Source organism: Ptychodera flava, chromosome 12 (genome assembly GCF_041260155.1).
Source record: "Ptychodera flava strain L36383 chromosome 12, AS_Pfla_20210202, whole genome shotgun sequence".
Taxonomy (NCBI): domain Eukaryota; kingdom Metazoa; phylum Hemichordata; class Enteropneusta; family Ptychoderidae; genus Ptychodera; species Ptychodera flava.
This window is the reverse complement of record NC_091939.1, coordinates 35,329,563-35,344,193: the sequence shown is the minus strand read 5'-3', so window position 1 is coordinate 35,344,193 and position 14,631 is coordinate 35,329,563. Positions and strand designations below refer to the sequence as shown.

The following is a 14,631-nucleotide window of genomic DNA, read 5'->3' as shown; positions in this document are numbered from 1 at the left end:
AAGAAAAGATTTAAGACGGGAAAACGTTTGGTTCGATCAAGATTGTAGCAAATCAAAAAGGGAAGTTCATTGCTCTTTAATAAATTCAGAAACGATCGCACCCAAGAAAATCTGAAAGACTACCAGGATATTAGGAGATCATACAAAGAACTCCTTGAGTATAAAAAACAATACTATAATCAGTGTAAAATGGAGAGGTTTTTAGCTGATGTTGAAGACAAGAACTCAAGTAATTTCTGGAAATGGTTCAGTCACTTTTCACCAGGTCCTTCAACAAACATTCCACGAGACTCTTGGTTTAACTATTTCGCTTATCTTTTCAATCCCACAGCTACCGATGAAAATGAGTTCACAGAGTTTCATGCTCATGCCAGATTTTTCATAGAAAATATCAATGCAGAATACAATGATGATTTAGATATTGACTGTAGTATTTTAGATGAACCCATTACATTAGATGAAATTAAAGCAAGCATAAATAAGCTCAAAAACAATAAAGCACCTGGAGTAGATGGGATAGTAGGGGAACTTTATAAATGTGCACCGCAAGTGTTTTCCAATATTTTGTATACCGGTACAATATTTAATTGTCTTCTTTCATCTGGTAAATTCCCAAATGCTTGGGTTAAAGGTATGATTTCACCCATACATAAAAAATGTCAAAAATAGTTATTCTTTACATAAATACAGTGGAGCTATATCGGCTGTTAGGTCACTTGTTTTCATTATATTTCAAAATCAAATGGAGTTTCACAACTTAACTTCCAAGACATTGGAGCATCCAGCCATTCCTTGATAAGTTACACATGGACAAACCCAGGTGATGTGTACAACGCTTTCGGACTCAGTTACGACGGTGCCGATGGACTTGTTGCATCTCCAGTGGAAATCCCCGTGGATAGTGTGTAGTCAAATTATGAAATTATGAATTTGAGCTGAATGGATTAACACCGGTACCCAACACAGCCTACACAATCACCGTAGTTACGCTCTCAGGTACAGGAGACAGCCGCACGGAAAGCTCCCGATATGTCCTAGAGAGCACAACAGGTAAATCGCTGATGATGCCTATCAATCTCTATCAATCTGTTTAAGTTCCTTTCCCCTCCACCACCTGCAAAAGATATTTTAAAGATCCTTTTTTTCCTATGACAAGTTTGATTTTGCTGAAAAAGCCTTTTGAAAATTTAGTAGAGTTTACGTATACACAAATGATAATTATGTTGCCTTAAGGGACTGGTCAGTTTCTTCGGCCTGGGGGGGGGGCCGGTGGATTATTTTTTGCCGACGTCAAAAAGTGGCCGACCCCCCCTATTCCAAATTTTGAAAACAGGTGACCCCCCCTATTCCAAATTTCTAAAACTGGGTGCCCCCCCCCCCCCCCCCCCCCCCCCCGGGCGTGACAAAGGTAAAACAAAAGATGCACATAAATTATATATATATATATATATATATATATATATATATATATATATATATATATATATTATATATTACATTTTACATATATTTATATTTTAAATAGTCATTCTATGTTTTAGTGAAATTGTTGACATGTCAGTTGTAAGATAGGAATTTCAAAGTGTCAATCTTAAAGTTTAAATACAGTACATTTTGAATGAGTTGTATTTTGTTCACACTTTCTCTGCTTAACCAGATGTCCTGAACTGTTGTACAGAAATGGATGTCAATCATTAATATCAAAGAGGAAAAAGCAGTGAATCAAAAACTTTGATGGGTGTTAAGACTTGCCAACCATCCAATTAAATCTACTAAGGAGCCATAGAGAGCTTTTTTAGCCAAATCTGATGTGTACAGTGTCTGAGAGGACCTTTTCTTGTGTAACATTGAAACCATAAAAGCACAGCTAATAATGACAAAAACTGCCTTTTTTAACTGTTATTTTGTTCATAAAAAAGCATCTTTCTACAGAAAACCTATGAGACAAAGGAAAATAATTGCATCAATGAAAAGGAAAGATATCTTGTCATTTTTCTATCTCTAAAATAAGTCACTGTATCAAATATATATTGTGAAATATTTGTGCATGTTGCTTTCTCATACTGAATTCTCACAGAGAGAACATAAAAGTATCAGGAATTTGTCATCCTTTTCATATGAAATGCAGATTTCATAATGGTACACTTTCCCTCAGCAAACATCAAGATATCTCTGAAAGTATGGCGCCCGAAGGGCGCGCCAAAAAATATGAAACATCCTGATATCTCTGATATATATGCCTTGTATATTAAAGTCATGCACCTGAAGGGCATGCTGAAAGATGTATGATATATTAAAGTAATGAGCTTGAAGAGCACGCTGAAAAATATTGAACATACAGATATCTCTGATGTATGTATGCTTGATATGTTAAAGTTGGGCGTGCTGAAAAATATGACTGATTATTAAAGTTACGCGCCCGAAGGGCGCGCCGAAAAATACAACTGAATGATGAATTTTGTGGCTGACAATAGCATTTTAGGCAATGATGAGCCTGTGTCGACATTCAAAAACACACTGACCCCCCCTATTGGGCATTTCAAAAACATGGTGACCCCCCCTATCACCAAAGTCAAAAACAGGGTGACCCCCCCCCCATGAATCCACCGGCCCCCCCAGGCTGAAGAAACTGACCAGTCCCCTTAAGTACACAATATGTACAGTTAACTCTATACTTCTTACAGACTTCATGGTGTATTGTGCTTAGTTTGGTCAAAAGAGCCCAATGGCAGTTAAGTAGTGTTGATGTATACACAAATGATACTTATGTTGCCTTAGGTGTCCAATATGCACCGCTCACTCTGTACTTCTAGTAGATTTCATGGTGCCTTGCTCTTTCAAAGAGGTTAAAAAATTCGATCATGAAGTTTATTCTTCTCCATATTTTCGTGAAATCAAAGATTAAAAGTTTCATTGGTATTTTAAACCCAAACAGATACTGTGGCACCAGCTGAGATCTATCTTCAAGCAGCCAACAACTGACACCATTATCGTGGGAGGAGCAAATGTAGACTTCCAACTCTACCTGATATCCTACAGCCCTCCCGATGGCAATCAGATTGTATACACCTTACTCACAGACCAGCCTGGTCTGGACTTTGAGCTAACCTTTGATGTTTTGACCCCAGGTCGTCAGTACACATTCACCATCTCCATCAGGAAGGACTTTGCAACAGACACTGAGCAACAGAGAACAAGTAAGTATAAGTATCTTTAACCTGCCCACCCCTGTTCCCAGTAAGGATTTCCACACTTCTCATTGAAAACGATAGGTTTGGACAAAACAATGGTCACAGTGGTTAAGGGTTAATCAACTCCACCCTTCACTTCCAATATCCGCCGTACCCATCCACTATCAAAACATTGCTTTGCCCCATTGTTTTCAGTGATGTGATTAGATTGACATACTAGTCCTATAGTGAAATATAGGTGTGACTCACAGTGATGTGAATAGACTGAGACACTATTCCTATAGTGAAATATAGGTGTGACTCGCAGTGATGTGATTAGACTGACATACTAGTCCTAAAGTGAAATATAGGTGTGACTCACAGTGATGTGATTAGACTGACATACTAGTCCTATAGTGAAATATAGGTGTGACTCACAGTGATGTGATTAGACTGACATACTAGTCCTATAGTGAAATATAGATGTGACTCACAGTGATGTGATTAGACTGACATACTAGTCCTGTAGTGAAATATAGGTGTGACTCACAGTGATGTGATTAGATGACATATTGTATTAGACTGACATACTAGTCGTATAGTGAAATATAGGTGTGACTCACAGTGATGTGATTAGTCTGACATACTAGTCCTGTACTGAAATATAGGTGTGACTTACAGTGATGTGATTAGACTGACATACTAGTCCTATAGTGAAATATAGATGTGACTCACAGTGATGTGAAAAGACTGACATACTAGTCGTATAGTGAAATATAGGTGTGACTCACAGTGATGTGATTAGACTGACATACTAGTCCTATACTGAAATATAGGTGTGACTCACAGTGATGTGATTAGACTGACATACTAGTCCTATAGTGAAATATAGGTGTGACTCACATTATTTTCATTCTTTTGTCACAAACTTGTTGAAATAAGTTTCATTTATTTTCCTTTCGTTTAGTCAATAGATGTTTTAATGAAGTAATTTTTTCCCAATTTTTGTCTTCTATAGGAACATTTGCTACTGGAACTGTAGTTGTTTTAAGTCACTTGGAGCACAGCCAGGGTAACACTGATCAGTATGAGGTATCGTACATACTGACTGATGAAAGTACCAAAGAAGCTTTTGCAGGATACATCGACGCCACAGATTCCGACTATTCACCGTCAGTGATCTACAATCTAATATAGAGTTCTTGTCTGATCCGTCAGCAGAACAGGGTCCTTTGAAACCAAAAGTGAAGCTGTGTCAGTTGTTGACACCACAAGTATGTACTGTATAATTATATCAATGTTTGAAGAGCCAGGACCTGTAACTTTTGACGATTTTTTGTTTTGTATATCAGTTACAAGTTCTTGTTCCACTACCTCTCAAAAGCATGCTGCAACACCTATTTTTTTTGGCTTGTCTACACAGAATCCATATGTGTAAAATGCACTGTTATCATTTACATTCAAATTCTAGTCTGGACCAGAATTCACCTGTCAACAAAAATGATGCAGTCCACACATGTACATCCTGAGTTGACATAGGGCGTAGAACAAGAAACTAGTTGACATACAAAAAATGTTGTGAAATCTTAAGTTACAGTTACTGGGCTTTTGAATTATGCAGACAGCAAGAGATAATTTTGACCATATTTGTACATTTTCAATGTGAATGTCATCGCAGTAATGAACTATCACTATTCCTAGCAGGGATTACTGCATTTGCCAGTACATTAATCTTTTCCCAAATTCACTGTTCAATTCACCCCATATCAGTGTGCGAAATTAAGAGAAAATAGCTTCAGGTCATAAGGGCCTGCACCAAGCCAAAGCTTCAGGTCCTTACAGAAAACTGCTGGTCCTCAATAAATGCAAAAGCTGTTGTTCACGACCTGTATTGGCATTAAAGTCAACACTCTTTCCACCAATACTATGCTTTTGAATGTTATCTTTAATTTTTCGTGTCCTTTTATCAATATAGTCAGCATGCAAGTATTCACTCCAAAAGACTATTATTTACATTATAAGCTTGCAGAAAGAGAAAGTGTAAGTGAATGATCATGAAACATTCATCTACATGATCTGGAATCTGAAAAAGATCACAGCTATCATCTTCCTCACTGTTATGCGTGGATGATGATGCATTTATCAAATTTTCCATCATGGGGGGGGGGACTATGGGACTAACGGGAGAATTTGACAATCACCCACTCTCGGACTATAAAATTATGTAAAACATCCAGGGGCCGGGGAATACAGGCTCATGCACTGGTTACATGTGGATGATGTGAAAGTGAGAAAGTTTGTCTCTCACGACTTTCTATGGGAGATGATGTTCTCTACATGGCTGTGTACACCTGGCACCAGGGCATGTGATATTGTGATTTGAAAATGGTTGGCGAGCTGAAAATCACTTCTGAAATTAGCTAACGCGAGTGGTAGAAGAGTGAGTGAATAGCTTAGTACCCTGAAAACAGTCATGAGAAAGGGGAGTATATGAATAATTTTTTTATGTAAACATTGATCACTTTGTCTTTTTATTGTAATGTAAAACAAAAGAGAGAAAATACTTAGTATGTATTTTGATATGACATATGGATTACTTTCAACATTTTTCAAAGGATAAATATGCTTAAATGTAGCCTCTGTTGCATTCATGAAGAAATAGATGAAGTTATACTAATAGGTATTTTTTTACCTCCATGGTTTTGAACTACGCCCGATACAAGGACTGTAGATATTACACGACGTACTGCCCAATTATGCTACCTGCAGTCGACAGTGAAGTTCACGTTTCGCTGCATTTGTTTATGGACCGTTAAAACATCTTGCTTGCTCGTTGGTCTTCAACCAAAGTTCACGAGGCCGACTGTTACCACGGTATATCAACTTGATAACCAGTGTACATAAAAGCGCCGGCCTTATCATAAGTTTTGTCGAGTTGCACGATCCGTCGTGTATACTCTTAGAGGCCGGGAGTAAGGCTTCAAATTGTTTCGATGTATACCGTTTTACGACAGGCATGCAAACTCACCGTATGCTGTTGGCCTACATGTAAATGTTGCAAAAAATTATGCCTTTTAAGATTTTACGGCATCATTAACTGATTGTGTCGCGATAGTTTTCAGCAGTAACGAGTGTCTGTCAAACTTTTCAGAGTCAATTTAATAACTTTAAGCTTTCAAAGGGCGATGAGAACAGCAATCGCTCAGGCAAAACTTTTCGATCAGAAATCATGAATTCAGTTCCGCGAGTGGCGACGTGTGCCTTTTATGGTGTCGGCAATTGCTATACGCTCGATGCATATTTTTCCAATGAAATCTTGCTGCAGCAGCATGTTAAACTGCTCTATGAGCCGTTTATGTTTTGAACGTTTCAATTAAATCAAAGCAAAGAAAACGGAGTCAGTTTGATAAAATGGAGGGCTGTATTATAAAAATTCCAAACAGTTTGGAGTGTGGAACTAGTTAAGTGATGTAGACTATTTGTAATCGTAAAATGTCGCAAAACAAAAATTACTATATGTTGTGACATTGTCAACCGCCCCTCCCCCGGTCTGGCGTACCATAGAGATCGAATTCCTCACTAGCAGGACACAAAGTGCGATCAATATCCCCTGTTGCCCTGCACTCCCACGGTGGAAAACATTGATAGGTGCATGGCATTCAAGTGTGAATCACGTGATTCAAAGTTAGTCATTATCTGCATCTGTTACAGGTCTTGACGGAGAAATTTCCATCATCTATTCCAAATTCGATCAGTCATATGGACCAACATGTTGCTAAAAACCTTCGGCCCGACGAGAAATCTGTCGGTCTCGGACCGTCGGACCGACGTTAATTTCGCACACTGCCCCATACCCATGTCAGTAAATACCTGCAGTGGAACCATTTCCTTGGTCCTATCGTCAATGACTATGCACACAAGTTCAACAGTCAATATAAATGTCAAAGCTGTTGTAAGTTGGCAATGGTTTATAAGGCTTAAATCTCTTTCATTAATTGAAAATATTTCACTACCCTTCACAGAGGAAATAATTTTCACAACCTTGGTTAGCGATACATCACTGGTCATCCTTAGGGTGGACAGAACCTGCAATCGCTGAAGAGTTTACCCAGTATCAGATTGACTACACCCCTGATGATGGCTGTACTCCATCTTCTGGCAAGACATACAATGGGGGGTGCCACTCCTAGCACCAGGCTTCATGCAGGGGACCTTCAGCAGCTTCGTACCAGGGAAAGAATACACATTTACTTTGTTTACTCACAGTGGAGCTGTGAAGACCCAGCTTGACAGTATAACACTTCAGACAGGTATCGCTTGTTTTCTTTTTTTATCATGGAACCTTCACAATATTTGACACACTGTGATTATGGTGTGCTCCATAGCTTGGAAAATCAAAGGAACCATCATTTACATAACAATGCATAATTTGCATATTCTTTTGTTTTGAAAATATATTCTTTTATGTGGTCATCAACATGTGAATAGATTGCTAAAAAACAAAGAAGTGTCCATCCACTTGTGAAGAACCCAAGAGTGTTTCATGAAAGTGAGACAGATCATCAAAGACCGTTCTTTGCAAATATCTGTTGAAAGCCACACAAAGAAGTAACAATAATTTATAATTAATAAATTTGTGTGGCAACACAGCAGCTTAGTTACGAATTGAGAACAAACATGTCAAATTCCAAAATAACCAGTAAAAAGGAACCGTTACTTTGGATGATAACGTAGGATAGTGGCTGTGACTTTGTGAACATTTTTGTCATTTGTTCAAAAAGCAAATACATTTCCTTGTTGTTCTCCCTATATGTGTGAAAATGTTATGTATTTGCCTCAACTACACAATGAATGGAGAGCAATATCAAAAGAAAATTCTTGCAATAGGCTTGCAGATCTATGTAGTTAGATATTAAATAAATTTTATGTCTCTTAGTGCAGCTCAGGAGTGATAGTTTTAAATTGTTCAAACTTTGCTATAGAAATGTCAAACTTTTCTTTCTGAATGTCAAGATTGAAAGTGAAGCATTTCACAGATAGTGAAAATAAATTATCTCAAAGTGACCGATATTAAATTGAATCCTGTTGGAAAAATCAGGTTTTTGATTCCACAAGTATGTTGTTAGAATTTCATAATTAATCTTCAGAAGCTGTACACCAGCAAAGAATTTGTCGATTTTTAGAGTTCACACATCTGTCCTTGATATGCATTGTACTTTTTAAGCAACTACACTTCCAAGGCTTGACTGTCATTTTCAATTCCCTACATAACCTCTGTCTCCTGAAAATCTTGCCATGACAGTGCAGGGTCCAAACAGCATGGAGGTTACCTGGAACGTCCAGCTAACAATCTGTACGACAGTTTCAAACTGACCTATGCTAATCCATCAGGGAACGCTGACGGAACTCTCTCATCCCCATCATCTTTGACAATGATGATGACCTGACTGTCATGTTTGTCGGACTTGAACACAACACTGCCTATGATGTTTCCGTGGTAACAATGGTTGGATCAACCCAAAGCCAGGCATCTGAAGTATCTGCTACAACAGGTAATTACATTCATTCTTTAATTTTCCTCTATAGTAAATGGACAGTACTGTAGCTTTCAACACTGCACCAGGACAAACAACTTTTCTGAATGATTTCAAACAAGTTCATATCAATGTAATTTTTATGAAGTACTAGTGGATCTTTCATTCATCCTACAAGTCTAACTATTTCATTCAAGGTCACACACATCATATTAATAACCAAGGCAAATGAAATGGATCAGGTTCAGAGTTAATGCTGTTGTTTTTAACAGTAGCATTACACATATACAAGAATGCTAGGAAATTTGATTAGTCATGCAACAGTTCAGCCAATGATAACGTAATATATCATGTATACCGATTCAAAATAATTATTATACAGTATATTCATAGGTATACGTAGATAAATGTAGTACCATATACGTACATTTGCACAGAATGTACCGGTTCATACATGTACATAGACACAGACATACATACATACATACATACATACATACATACATACATACATACATAGACACATACATACATACATACACACATACATACATACATACCGGTACATACATACATACATGCATGCACACATACATACACAAGTGCAGATAAACACAGACAAATCATGCAAATGGAAATATCTGTAAAATGCCTCTTTGTAAGACTTCAGGTATATACCTGTATTAATTAAATTTCTTCAATTTGACAGCTGTTGGAGAACTAGGTGGTATCAATATCAAGGAAGTCACATCGCAGAGCATACGGATCACTTTGGAATGAGCAGGCTCTTCCGGCACAACATACAGTGGTTTCATCGTTAAGTGTGCAATGGATTCCACAACCATTGCACAACTTTCCTTTGATGACAGAGATCCAAGAAATGCTGCATCCAATGGACTGACACCAGGAGAAATGTATCAAATCATCACGCATATTCCAGGGTCTGCTCATCTGACCAAAGTTGCCTATCAAATAACAAGTAAGGATTGCTGGCCCCCTTGTAACACTGGTTGTCAGCTTTGTAATTTAAACAGATATACATGACAGCTAGTGCTTTCATGATCTCTTACTCTGTAAAAAGGCTAGTACCCTTATGAAAATTTTAGCCTTCCCGACAAGATTTTCGGGAACTCTCCAGAAAAGGTCCCGCAGTGGTCCAGGAGCTCTCCAGGACCATCTTTCCGGGAGAGCGTGGCATTGCTAACCAAATTAGGTTTGCTGGACCCCTCCCGGAAAGATTAATGTCTCTCTGCAGGACAGGTTAGCTGTCGCTCTGCTGGACGGTTATAGCTGCCGCTCCGCCGGGCTGGTTAGGTGTCGCTCTGCCGGGCGGGTTAGCTGTCGCTCTACCGGGCAGGTTAGCTGCCGCTCTGCTGGGCAGATTAGCTGCTGCTCTGCCGGGCAGGCTAGCTACTGCTCTGCCAGGCAGGCTAGCTGCTGCTCTGCCATACAAAAATCAACCTACCTTCTGCACTCTGACAAACATTTACTCCAACAACCTGAAACTTATCACTGCTGCTGAAAATCAGCCATTACCAAGCCATCATCTCACAACCTACACCACTCTGCTGCCCCCCCCCCCCCAAAGAATGCAAGGGCTAAAAATTTGGTAGGAATTAAAATTTAATCCACCATATTTTTAAAGCCAATCAACATGACCGATATAAATACTTAATGTTCAAAAAATGTTCAAGTGTCCGTAAATTTAAGTCCTTAACTTCATATTGTCACAACGACGGATTATTCTGAAAGACTTGTACTTGTCTGTTACAGCTTTGGTTATTGCTTGACTTGTCATCTTGAAGTTGTCCTATGTGTAAGCTGGAAAAAATATAAAAAAGTTCAAGTCAGATATAAAGTTTATCAAACTTGTGACAAAATTATGTATGCAAGTTAGAATCCTCGTTGGGGTTGAAACTTTTGACTCGTTCAACAGCCATCAAACATTGAAGACTGTGAAATTTGCATGTATTCATAAAATAAAGAAAATGTTCCCTCAACTTGTGAACGACAAAATGTGATTTATAGCAGTAGTCTAGTATCAATCTGTTCATCTTGCAATTTGCTTCAAACTAGGAAAGTAGTAGAATCATTGGCATAAAACAAAATTTAATTTGCAGATGATTTATCCCCTGCAGTTATTCCATTAAAATTGTAGACTTCACCATGTAAAACTTGCTTGGTTTTAGTACACTTCATTGCATACCTACATGAACTTTCTAAAGCCAAATTGAAACATAGTTAGAAAAAAGGTAGGTCTTTGTACTGAGCTTATATCTAAGTTGCTTATCAAAAGGTTGCAGCATTAAATGCAATAGAATATTGTATGCATATTTTGTGATGTAAGAGTTCATGTAGAACTTCAATGAAATATTGTGATGAAATATTGTAAATTAATTACTGATTCCCCTTACAATATGCCAGCAAAATATCTACAGGTTACATATAAACAAATGTCAAAATACGGTAATAAAAATTTTTAAATAAACTTCAATTTTAAGGACACACGTTCAGAATGATCTTATAAGCAGACAGATGTATATTGATGTCATAGAGAAGTACGTTTTGGAATACATGTAGCAGGTACCAGACTCGGTCAAGAGTTTGAGAACTTAATTCGTATCCAACAATTCCTACATGTATTGTTCCTTCTTTGTTTTATATCTGTCCTTTTATATCGTACATTGAGGGAAATTTGTATACATGAGCAAAAGTTTTACCTTTGCCAATGCAAGAGAGAAGTATATTATTGTAGATAATAGTATCGGCATGTACTCCATTTTTCGTGTACACTGTACCACGGTCCCTCTATCGTTGTACACTCTACGCTCAACCTCACGAGTTATACCAATTTATTAGAATTCATACAATTGAACAGTATTACTCGAGAATTGCGCCGAACAAAAACAGTAAAAAACTACGTCTTCACGTCGCAAAGAAGGCAAATCGAAAATTTACTTACCGAAGATCAAACGATCGCCTAGATCCACGGGGATGTTATGGTGATCATTGTTCAAATCGACGAGCCGATCGATCTCCACAAGCTGATCATGACGACGATGACTTTTTTACGCGTCGTAAACATTGCCTATAGGTTTTACATACATAGTTAGCGTGTATGAAGTCGTCACGACGATGTCAAACAGCAAATTTACGCGAAATTATAGGGAAAAATCAGCGACGATTTACTCAGTAATTCAAAGGTCGTAACTGTCCAAAATTTGCCGCTGAGATACAAGAGTTTCGAATGTCAGGTGACCCCACTGTGCGCGATGCATTGTGGGCTGGGCCAAAGGTCAAGTGGGCATAAACCCCGTTGCGTAACCATAGCTGTTCACACAATAGAACGTAAACAATAATACGGAAGTTCAGTCGGCTCCGCTTTGCCAGGTAAGTTATCGATTATTTTCCAGATTTCCTTCACCATTTAACTTTGTAGCACTTATTCTCGACAGTGCAGTTCACTCATAACTTACAAAGCGATAATTTTCAGCTAAAAATAACAAAAAAATCTCAGATCCAAAAAATTTAGCCGACCGCGGCTGCCGATATCGCCGTGGCAGGAATATTTGTAGTCTCCGCGGCACCAATTTATTGGTGGCCCTATAGTTACGTATTACCAAACGGGCATTTTAACGTTTATTTTGTTATACAGGAGGCTTATATACACCGTTTTACCTAATTTTTTTTACAATATTTAGCTGAAACTAAGTACGGCCGGCGTTATCTGCTATGGCAAATGACAAACTGACATTAAAACGCTCTCTCTCTCTCTCTCTCTCTCTCTCTCTCAGGAATAATGGATGAAATAACTTATGAAACCATCAGCATGTGGCGTGTTGACGCATTGAAGGACTTCCTCAGAAAACGAAACCTGAAAATAGCCGGACGGAAGGTTGAATTGGTTTGCCCGTGTCTTTTCTGCTATTGAACAAAAACTTCCTATTGCTCCGACAGCCTCTGAACTGGCATCAGAAAATGACAAGTATGTGCAGTCACTCTTAACTCTTCCTGAATCAAGAGGCGTCTTGCCTGATCTTTGACACTGTGTGATGGTTGGATTGGAGAAGCTGCTGCATGGAAATGTGGCCTCCTATTTTCCTCAGTGATATCACATGTATATAATGGCTGATCATCCAGGCAACGATGTCACTTTGCAAAAGCGCCTTTTAAATGAGTATAAAGAGGGCAAGGCTTATCGACTGTATGAAGGAGGTTGGCTAAAAGAAATTTATTTAAATAACATTTCTGAAGACTCAGAATACTGTTTCATGAAAGCAAAATGTTGCCACACGATGAAGATCAACGATACGCTTCATACTGTCTGGATATGCGCCCACAAGGACTCTGGTGACATTAAAAGTGCATACTGCTCCTGTACCGCAGGGTAAGCTACGCTAAAATATGTCATACCAGCAATTATATACATACATATTATATTATATATATATATATATATATATATATATATTATATATATATATATATAATATATATATATATATATACACACCCTATATATAATAAATAAACAGATTACTTCAAGTACACAAGTACAAAGTAATGAAATCTATTACTTAAGTTTCATGCACCTTGCAATCCTCAGATAGAGGATTGCTAGATGCAAACTTAAGTAATAGATTTCATTACTTTGTACTTGTGTACTTGAAGTAATCTGTTTATTTATTATATATATAGGGTATATATATATATATATATATATATATATATATATATATATATATATATATATATATATATATATATATATATATATATATATATATATATACATATATATATATGTATGTATGTATGTGGTGTGTGTGTGTGTGTGTGTGTTCTTGTTCTCCTCTATTATTTATCTCATGAATCCATTCCTTTTGTCATTACAATTTAATATTAAGTTGTAGTAGTAGTTAATTTGTAACTTAAATTTTGGCACGACCTAATAATATAATGCATAAATTGATAACTAATGAAAAAACGTTGAGTGGACAGGCTCGGGCCTAATTAGACATACGAAATTGAAAATCATTTTATTTAAAATAAAGACATAGATATTGACCTTCACTTATTTTTCTGCAGAGTCTACTCTTCATGGTTTAATTGGGATAGCTTTAATATATAGTGTGAATAAAATAAACACTATGTTTGTTTTCCAGACTTGGTTGCTCGTGCATACACGTCACAGCTATGTTCTTTCGTATAGAAGCTGCAGTGAGAACTGGTCAAACCAACTTCGCCTGCACATCAAAACTATGCCAGTGGAACATACCACCCAAAGGGAAGACAAAGATCAAGCCAATGCGAGTTCGGGATATGAACTTCAAGGCTGCTAAATTTAACAAAGGTAATTTCCTGTATTGTAAGATCTACCATATAGTAGAGGGTCCCCCTCTACTGTCTATGGTTCTACTGAGATACTTGATTAGACTGCGAGACACAGTCGTGTCAATACCGCCAACCACCTTGCGGAGGTGTGGAGCATCCGCACATGACTGTCTCACAGTCACAGTCTGATGTATGATCAATTGATTAACTGTCAGAGAAAAATTCACGATATGATTAAAGTCAAGTGACTATTTTTTATCTTTCTTGATACCTGTACATTATAGCGAGTCATGACTGTAAAATTCCCTGCATTGCTTAAAATTGTCGTTTTTCTTTGAAATATAGATGCAGTCAGACCCCTCGTCGATGTCACGAGGAAACTCTTCGATCCGGTCAAGGAAAAGCACCGAGAGAACAACGATGAAAAAAGACGTAGACTTTTCAATGGTTACGAACTGTCGCTCCTAATGGATGCTACGAAGCACTGTTTGATAAATTGCCAGAGGATCAAAGCTCAGAATCCGACATCGTCATTGATACTTTAGCGATAGACGAGCCCCCTTGTACACTCATCGGTGACCCCCATCCACCAG

General features: G+C 37.8%; 1 protein-coding gene and 1 long non-coding RNA gene across 2 annotated transcripts in view; both read left to right on the top strand.

Annotated features, from left to right (window-relative positions):
- Positions 1–7,228: 7,228 nt before the first annotated feature.
- Positions 7,229–14,631, top strand: part of LOC139145746 (uncharacterized) — a 37,390-nt gene continuing 29,987 nt past the window's right edge. The window contains exons 1-2 of the mRNA XM_070717059.1: positions 7,229–8,722; positions 9,414–9,683. Of these exons, the coding sequence (XP_070573160.1) occupies positions 9,533–9,683 (151 nt within the window). The 5' untranslated portion in view covers positions 7,229–8,722; positions 9,414–9,532. The remainder of the gene's footprint in view (positions 8,723–9,413; positions 9,684–14,631) is intronic.
- Positions 12,837–14,519, top strand: LOC139145745 (uncharacterized). Its single transcript, XR_011555004.1, has 3 exons — positions 12,837–13,091; positions 13,870–14,057; positions 14,384–14,519. It is a non-coding gene; the product is annotated as an uncharacterized lncRNA (long non-coding RNA).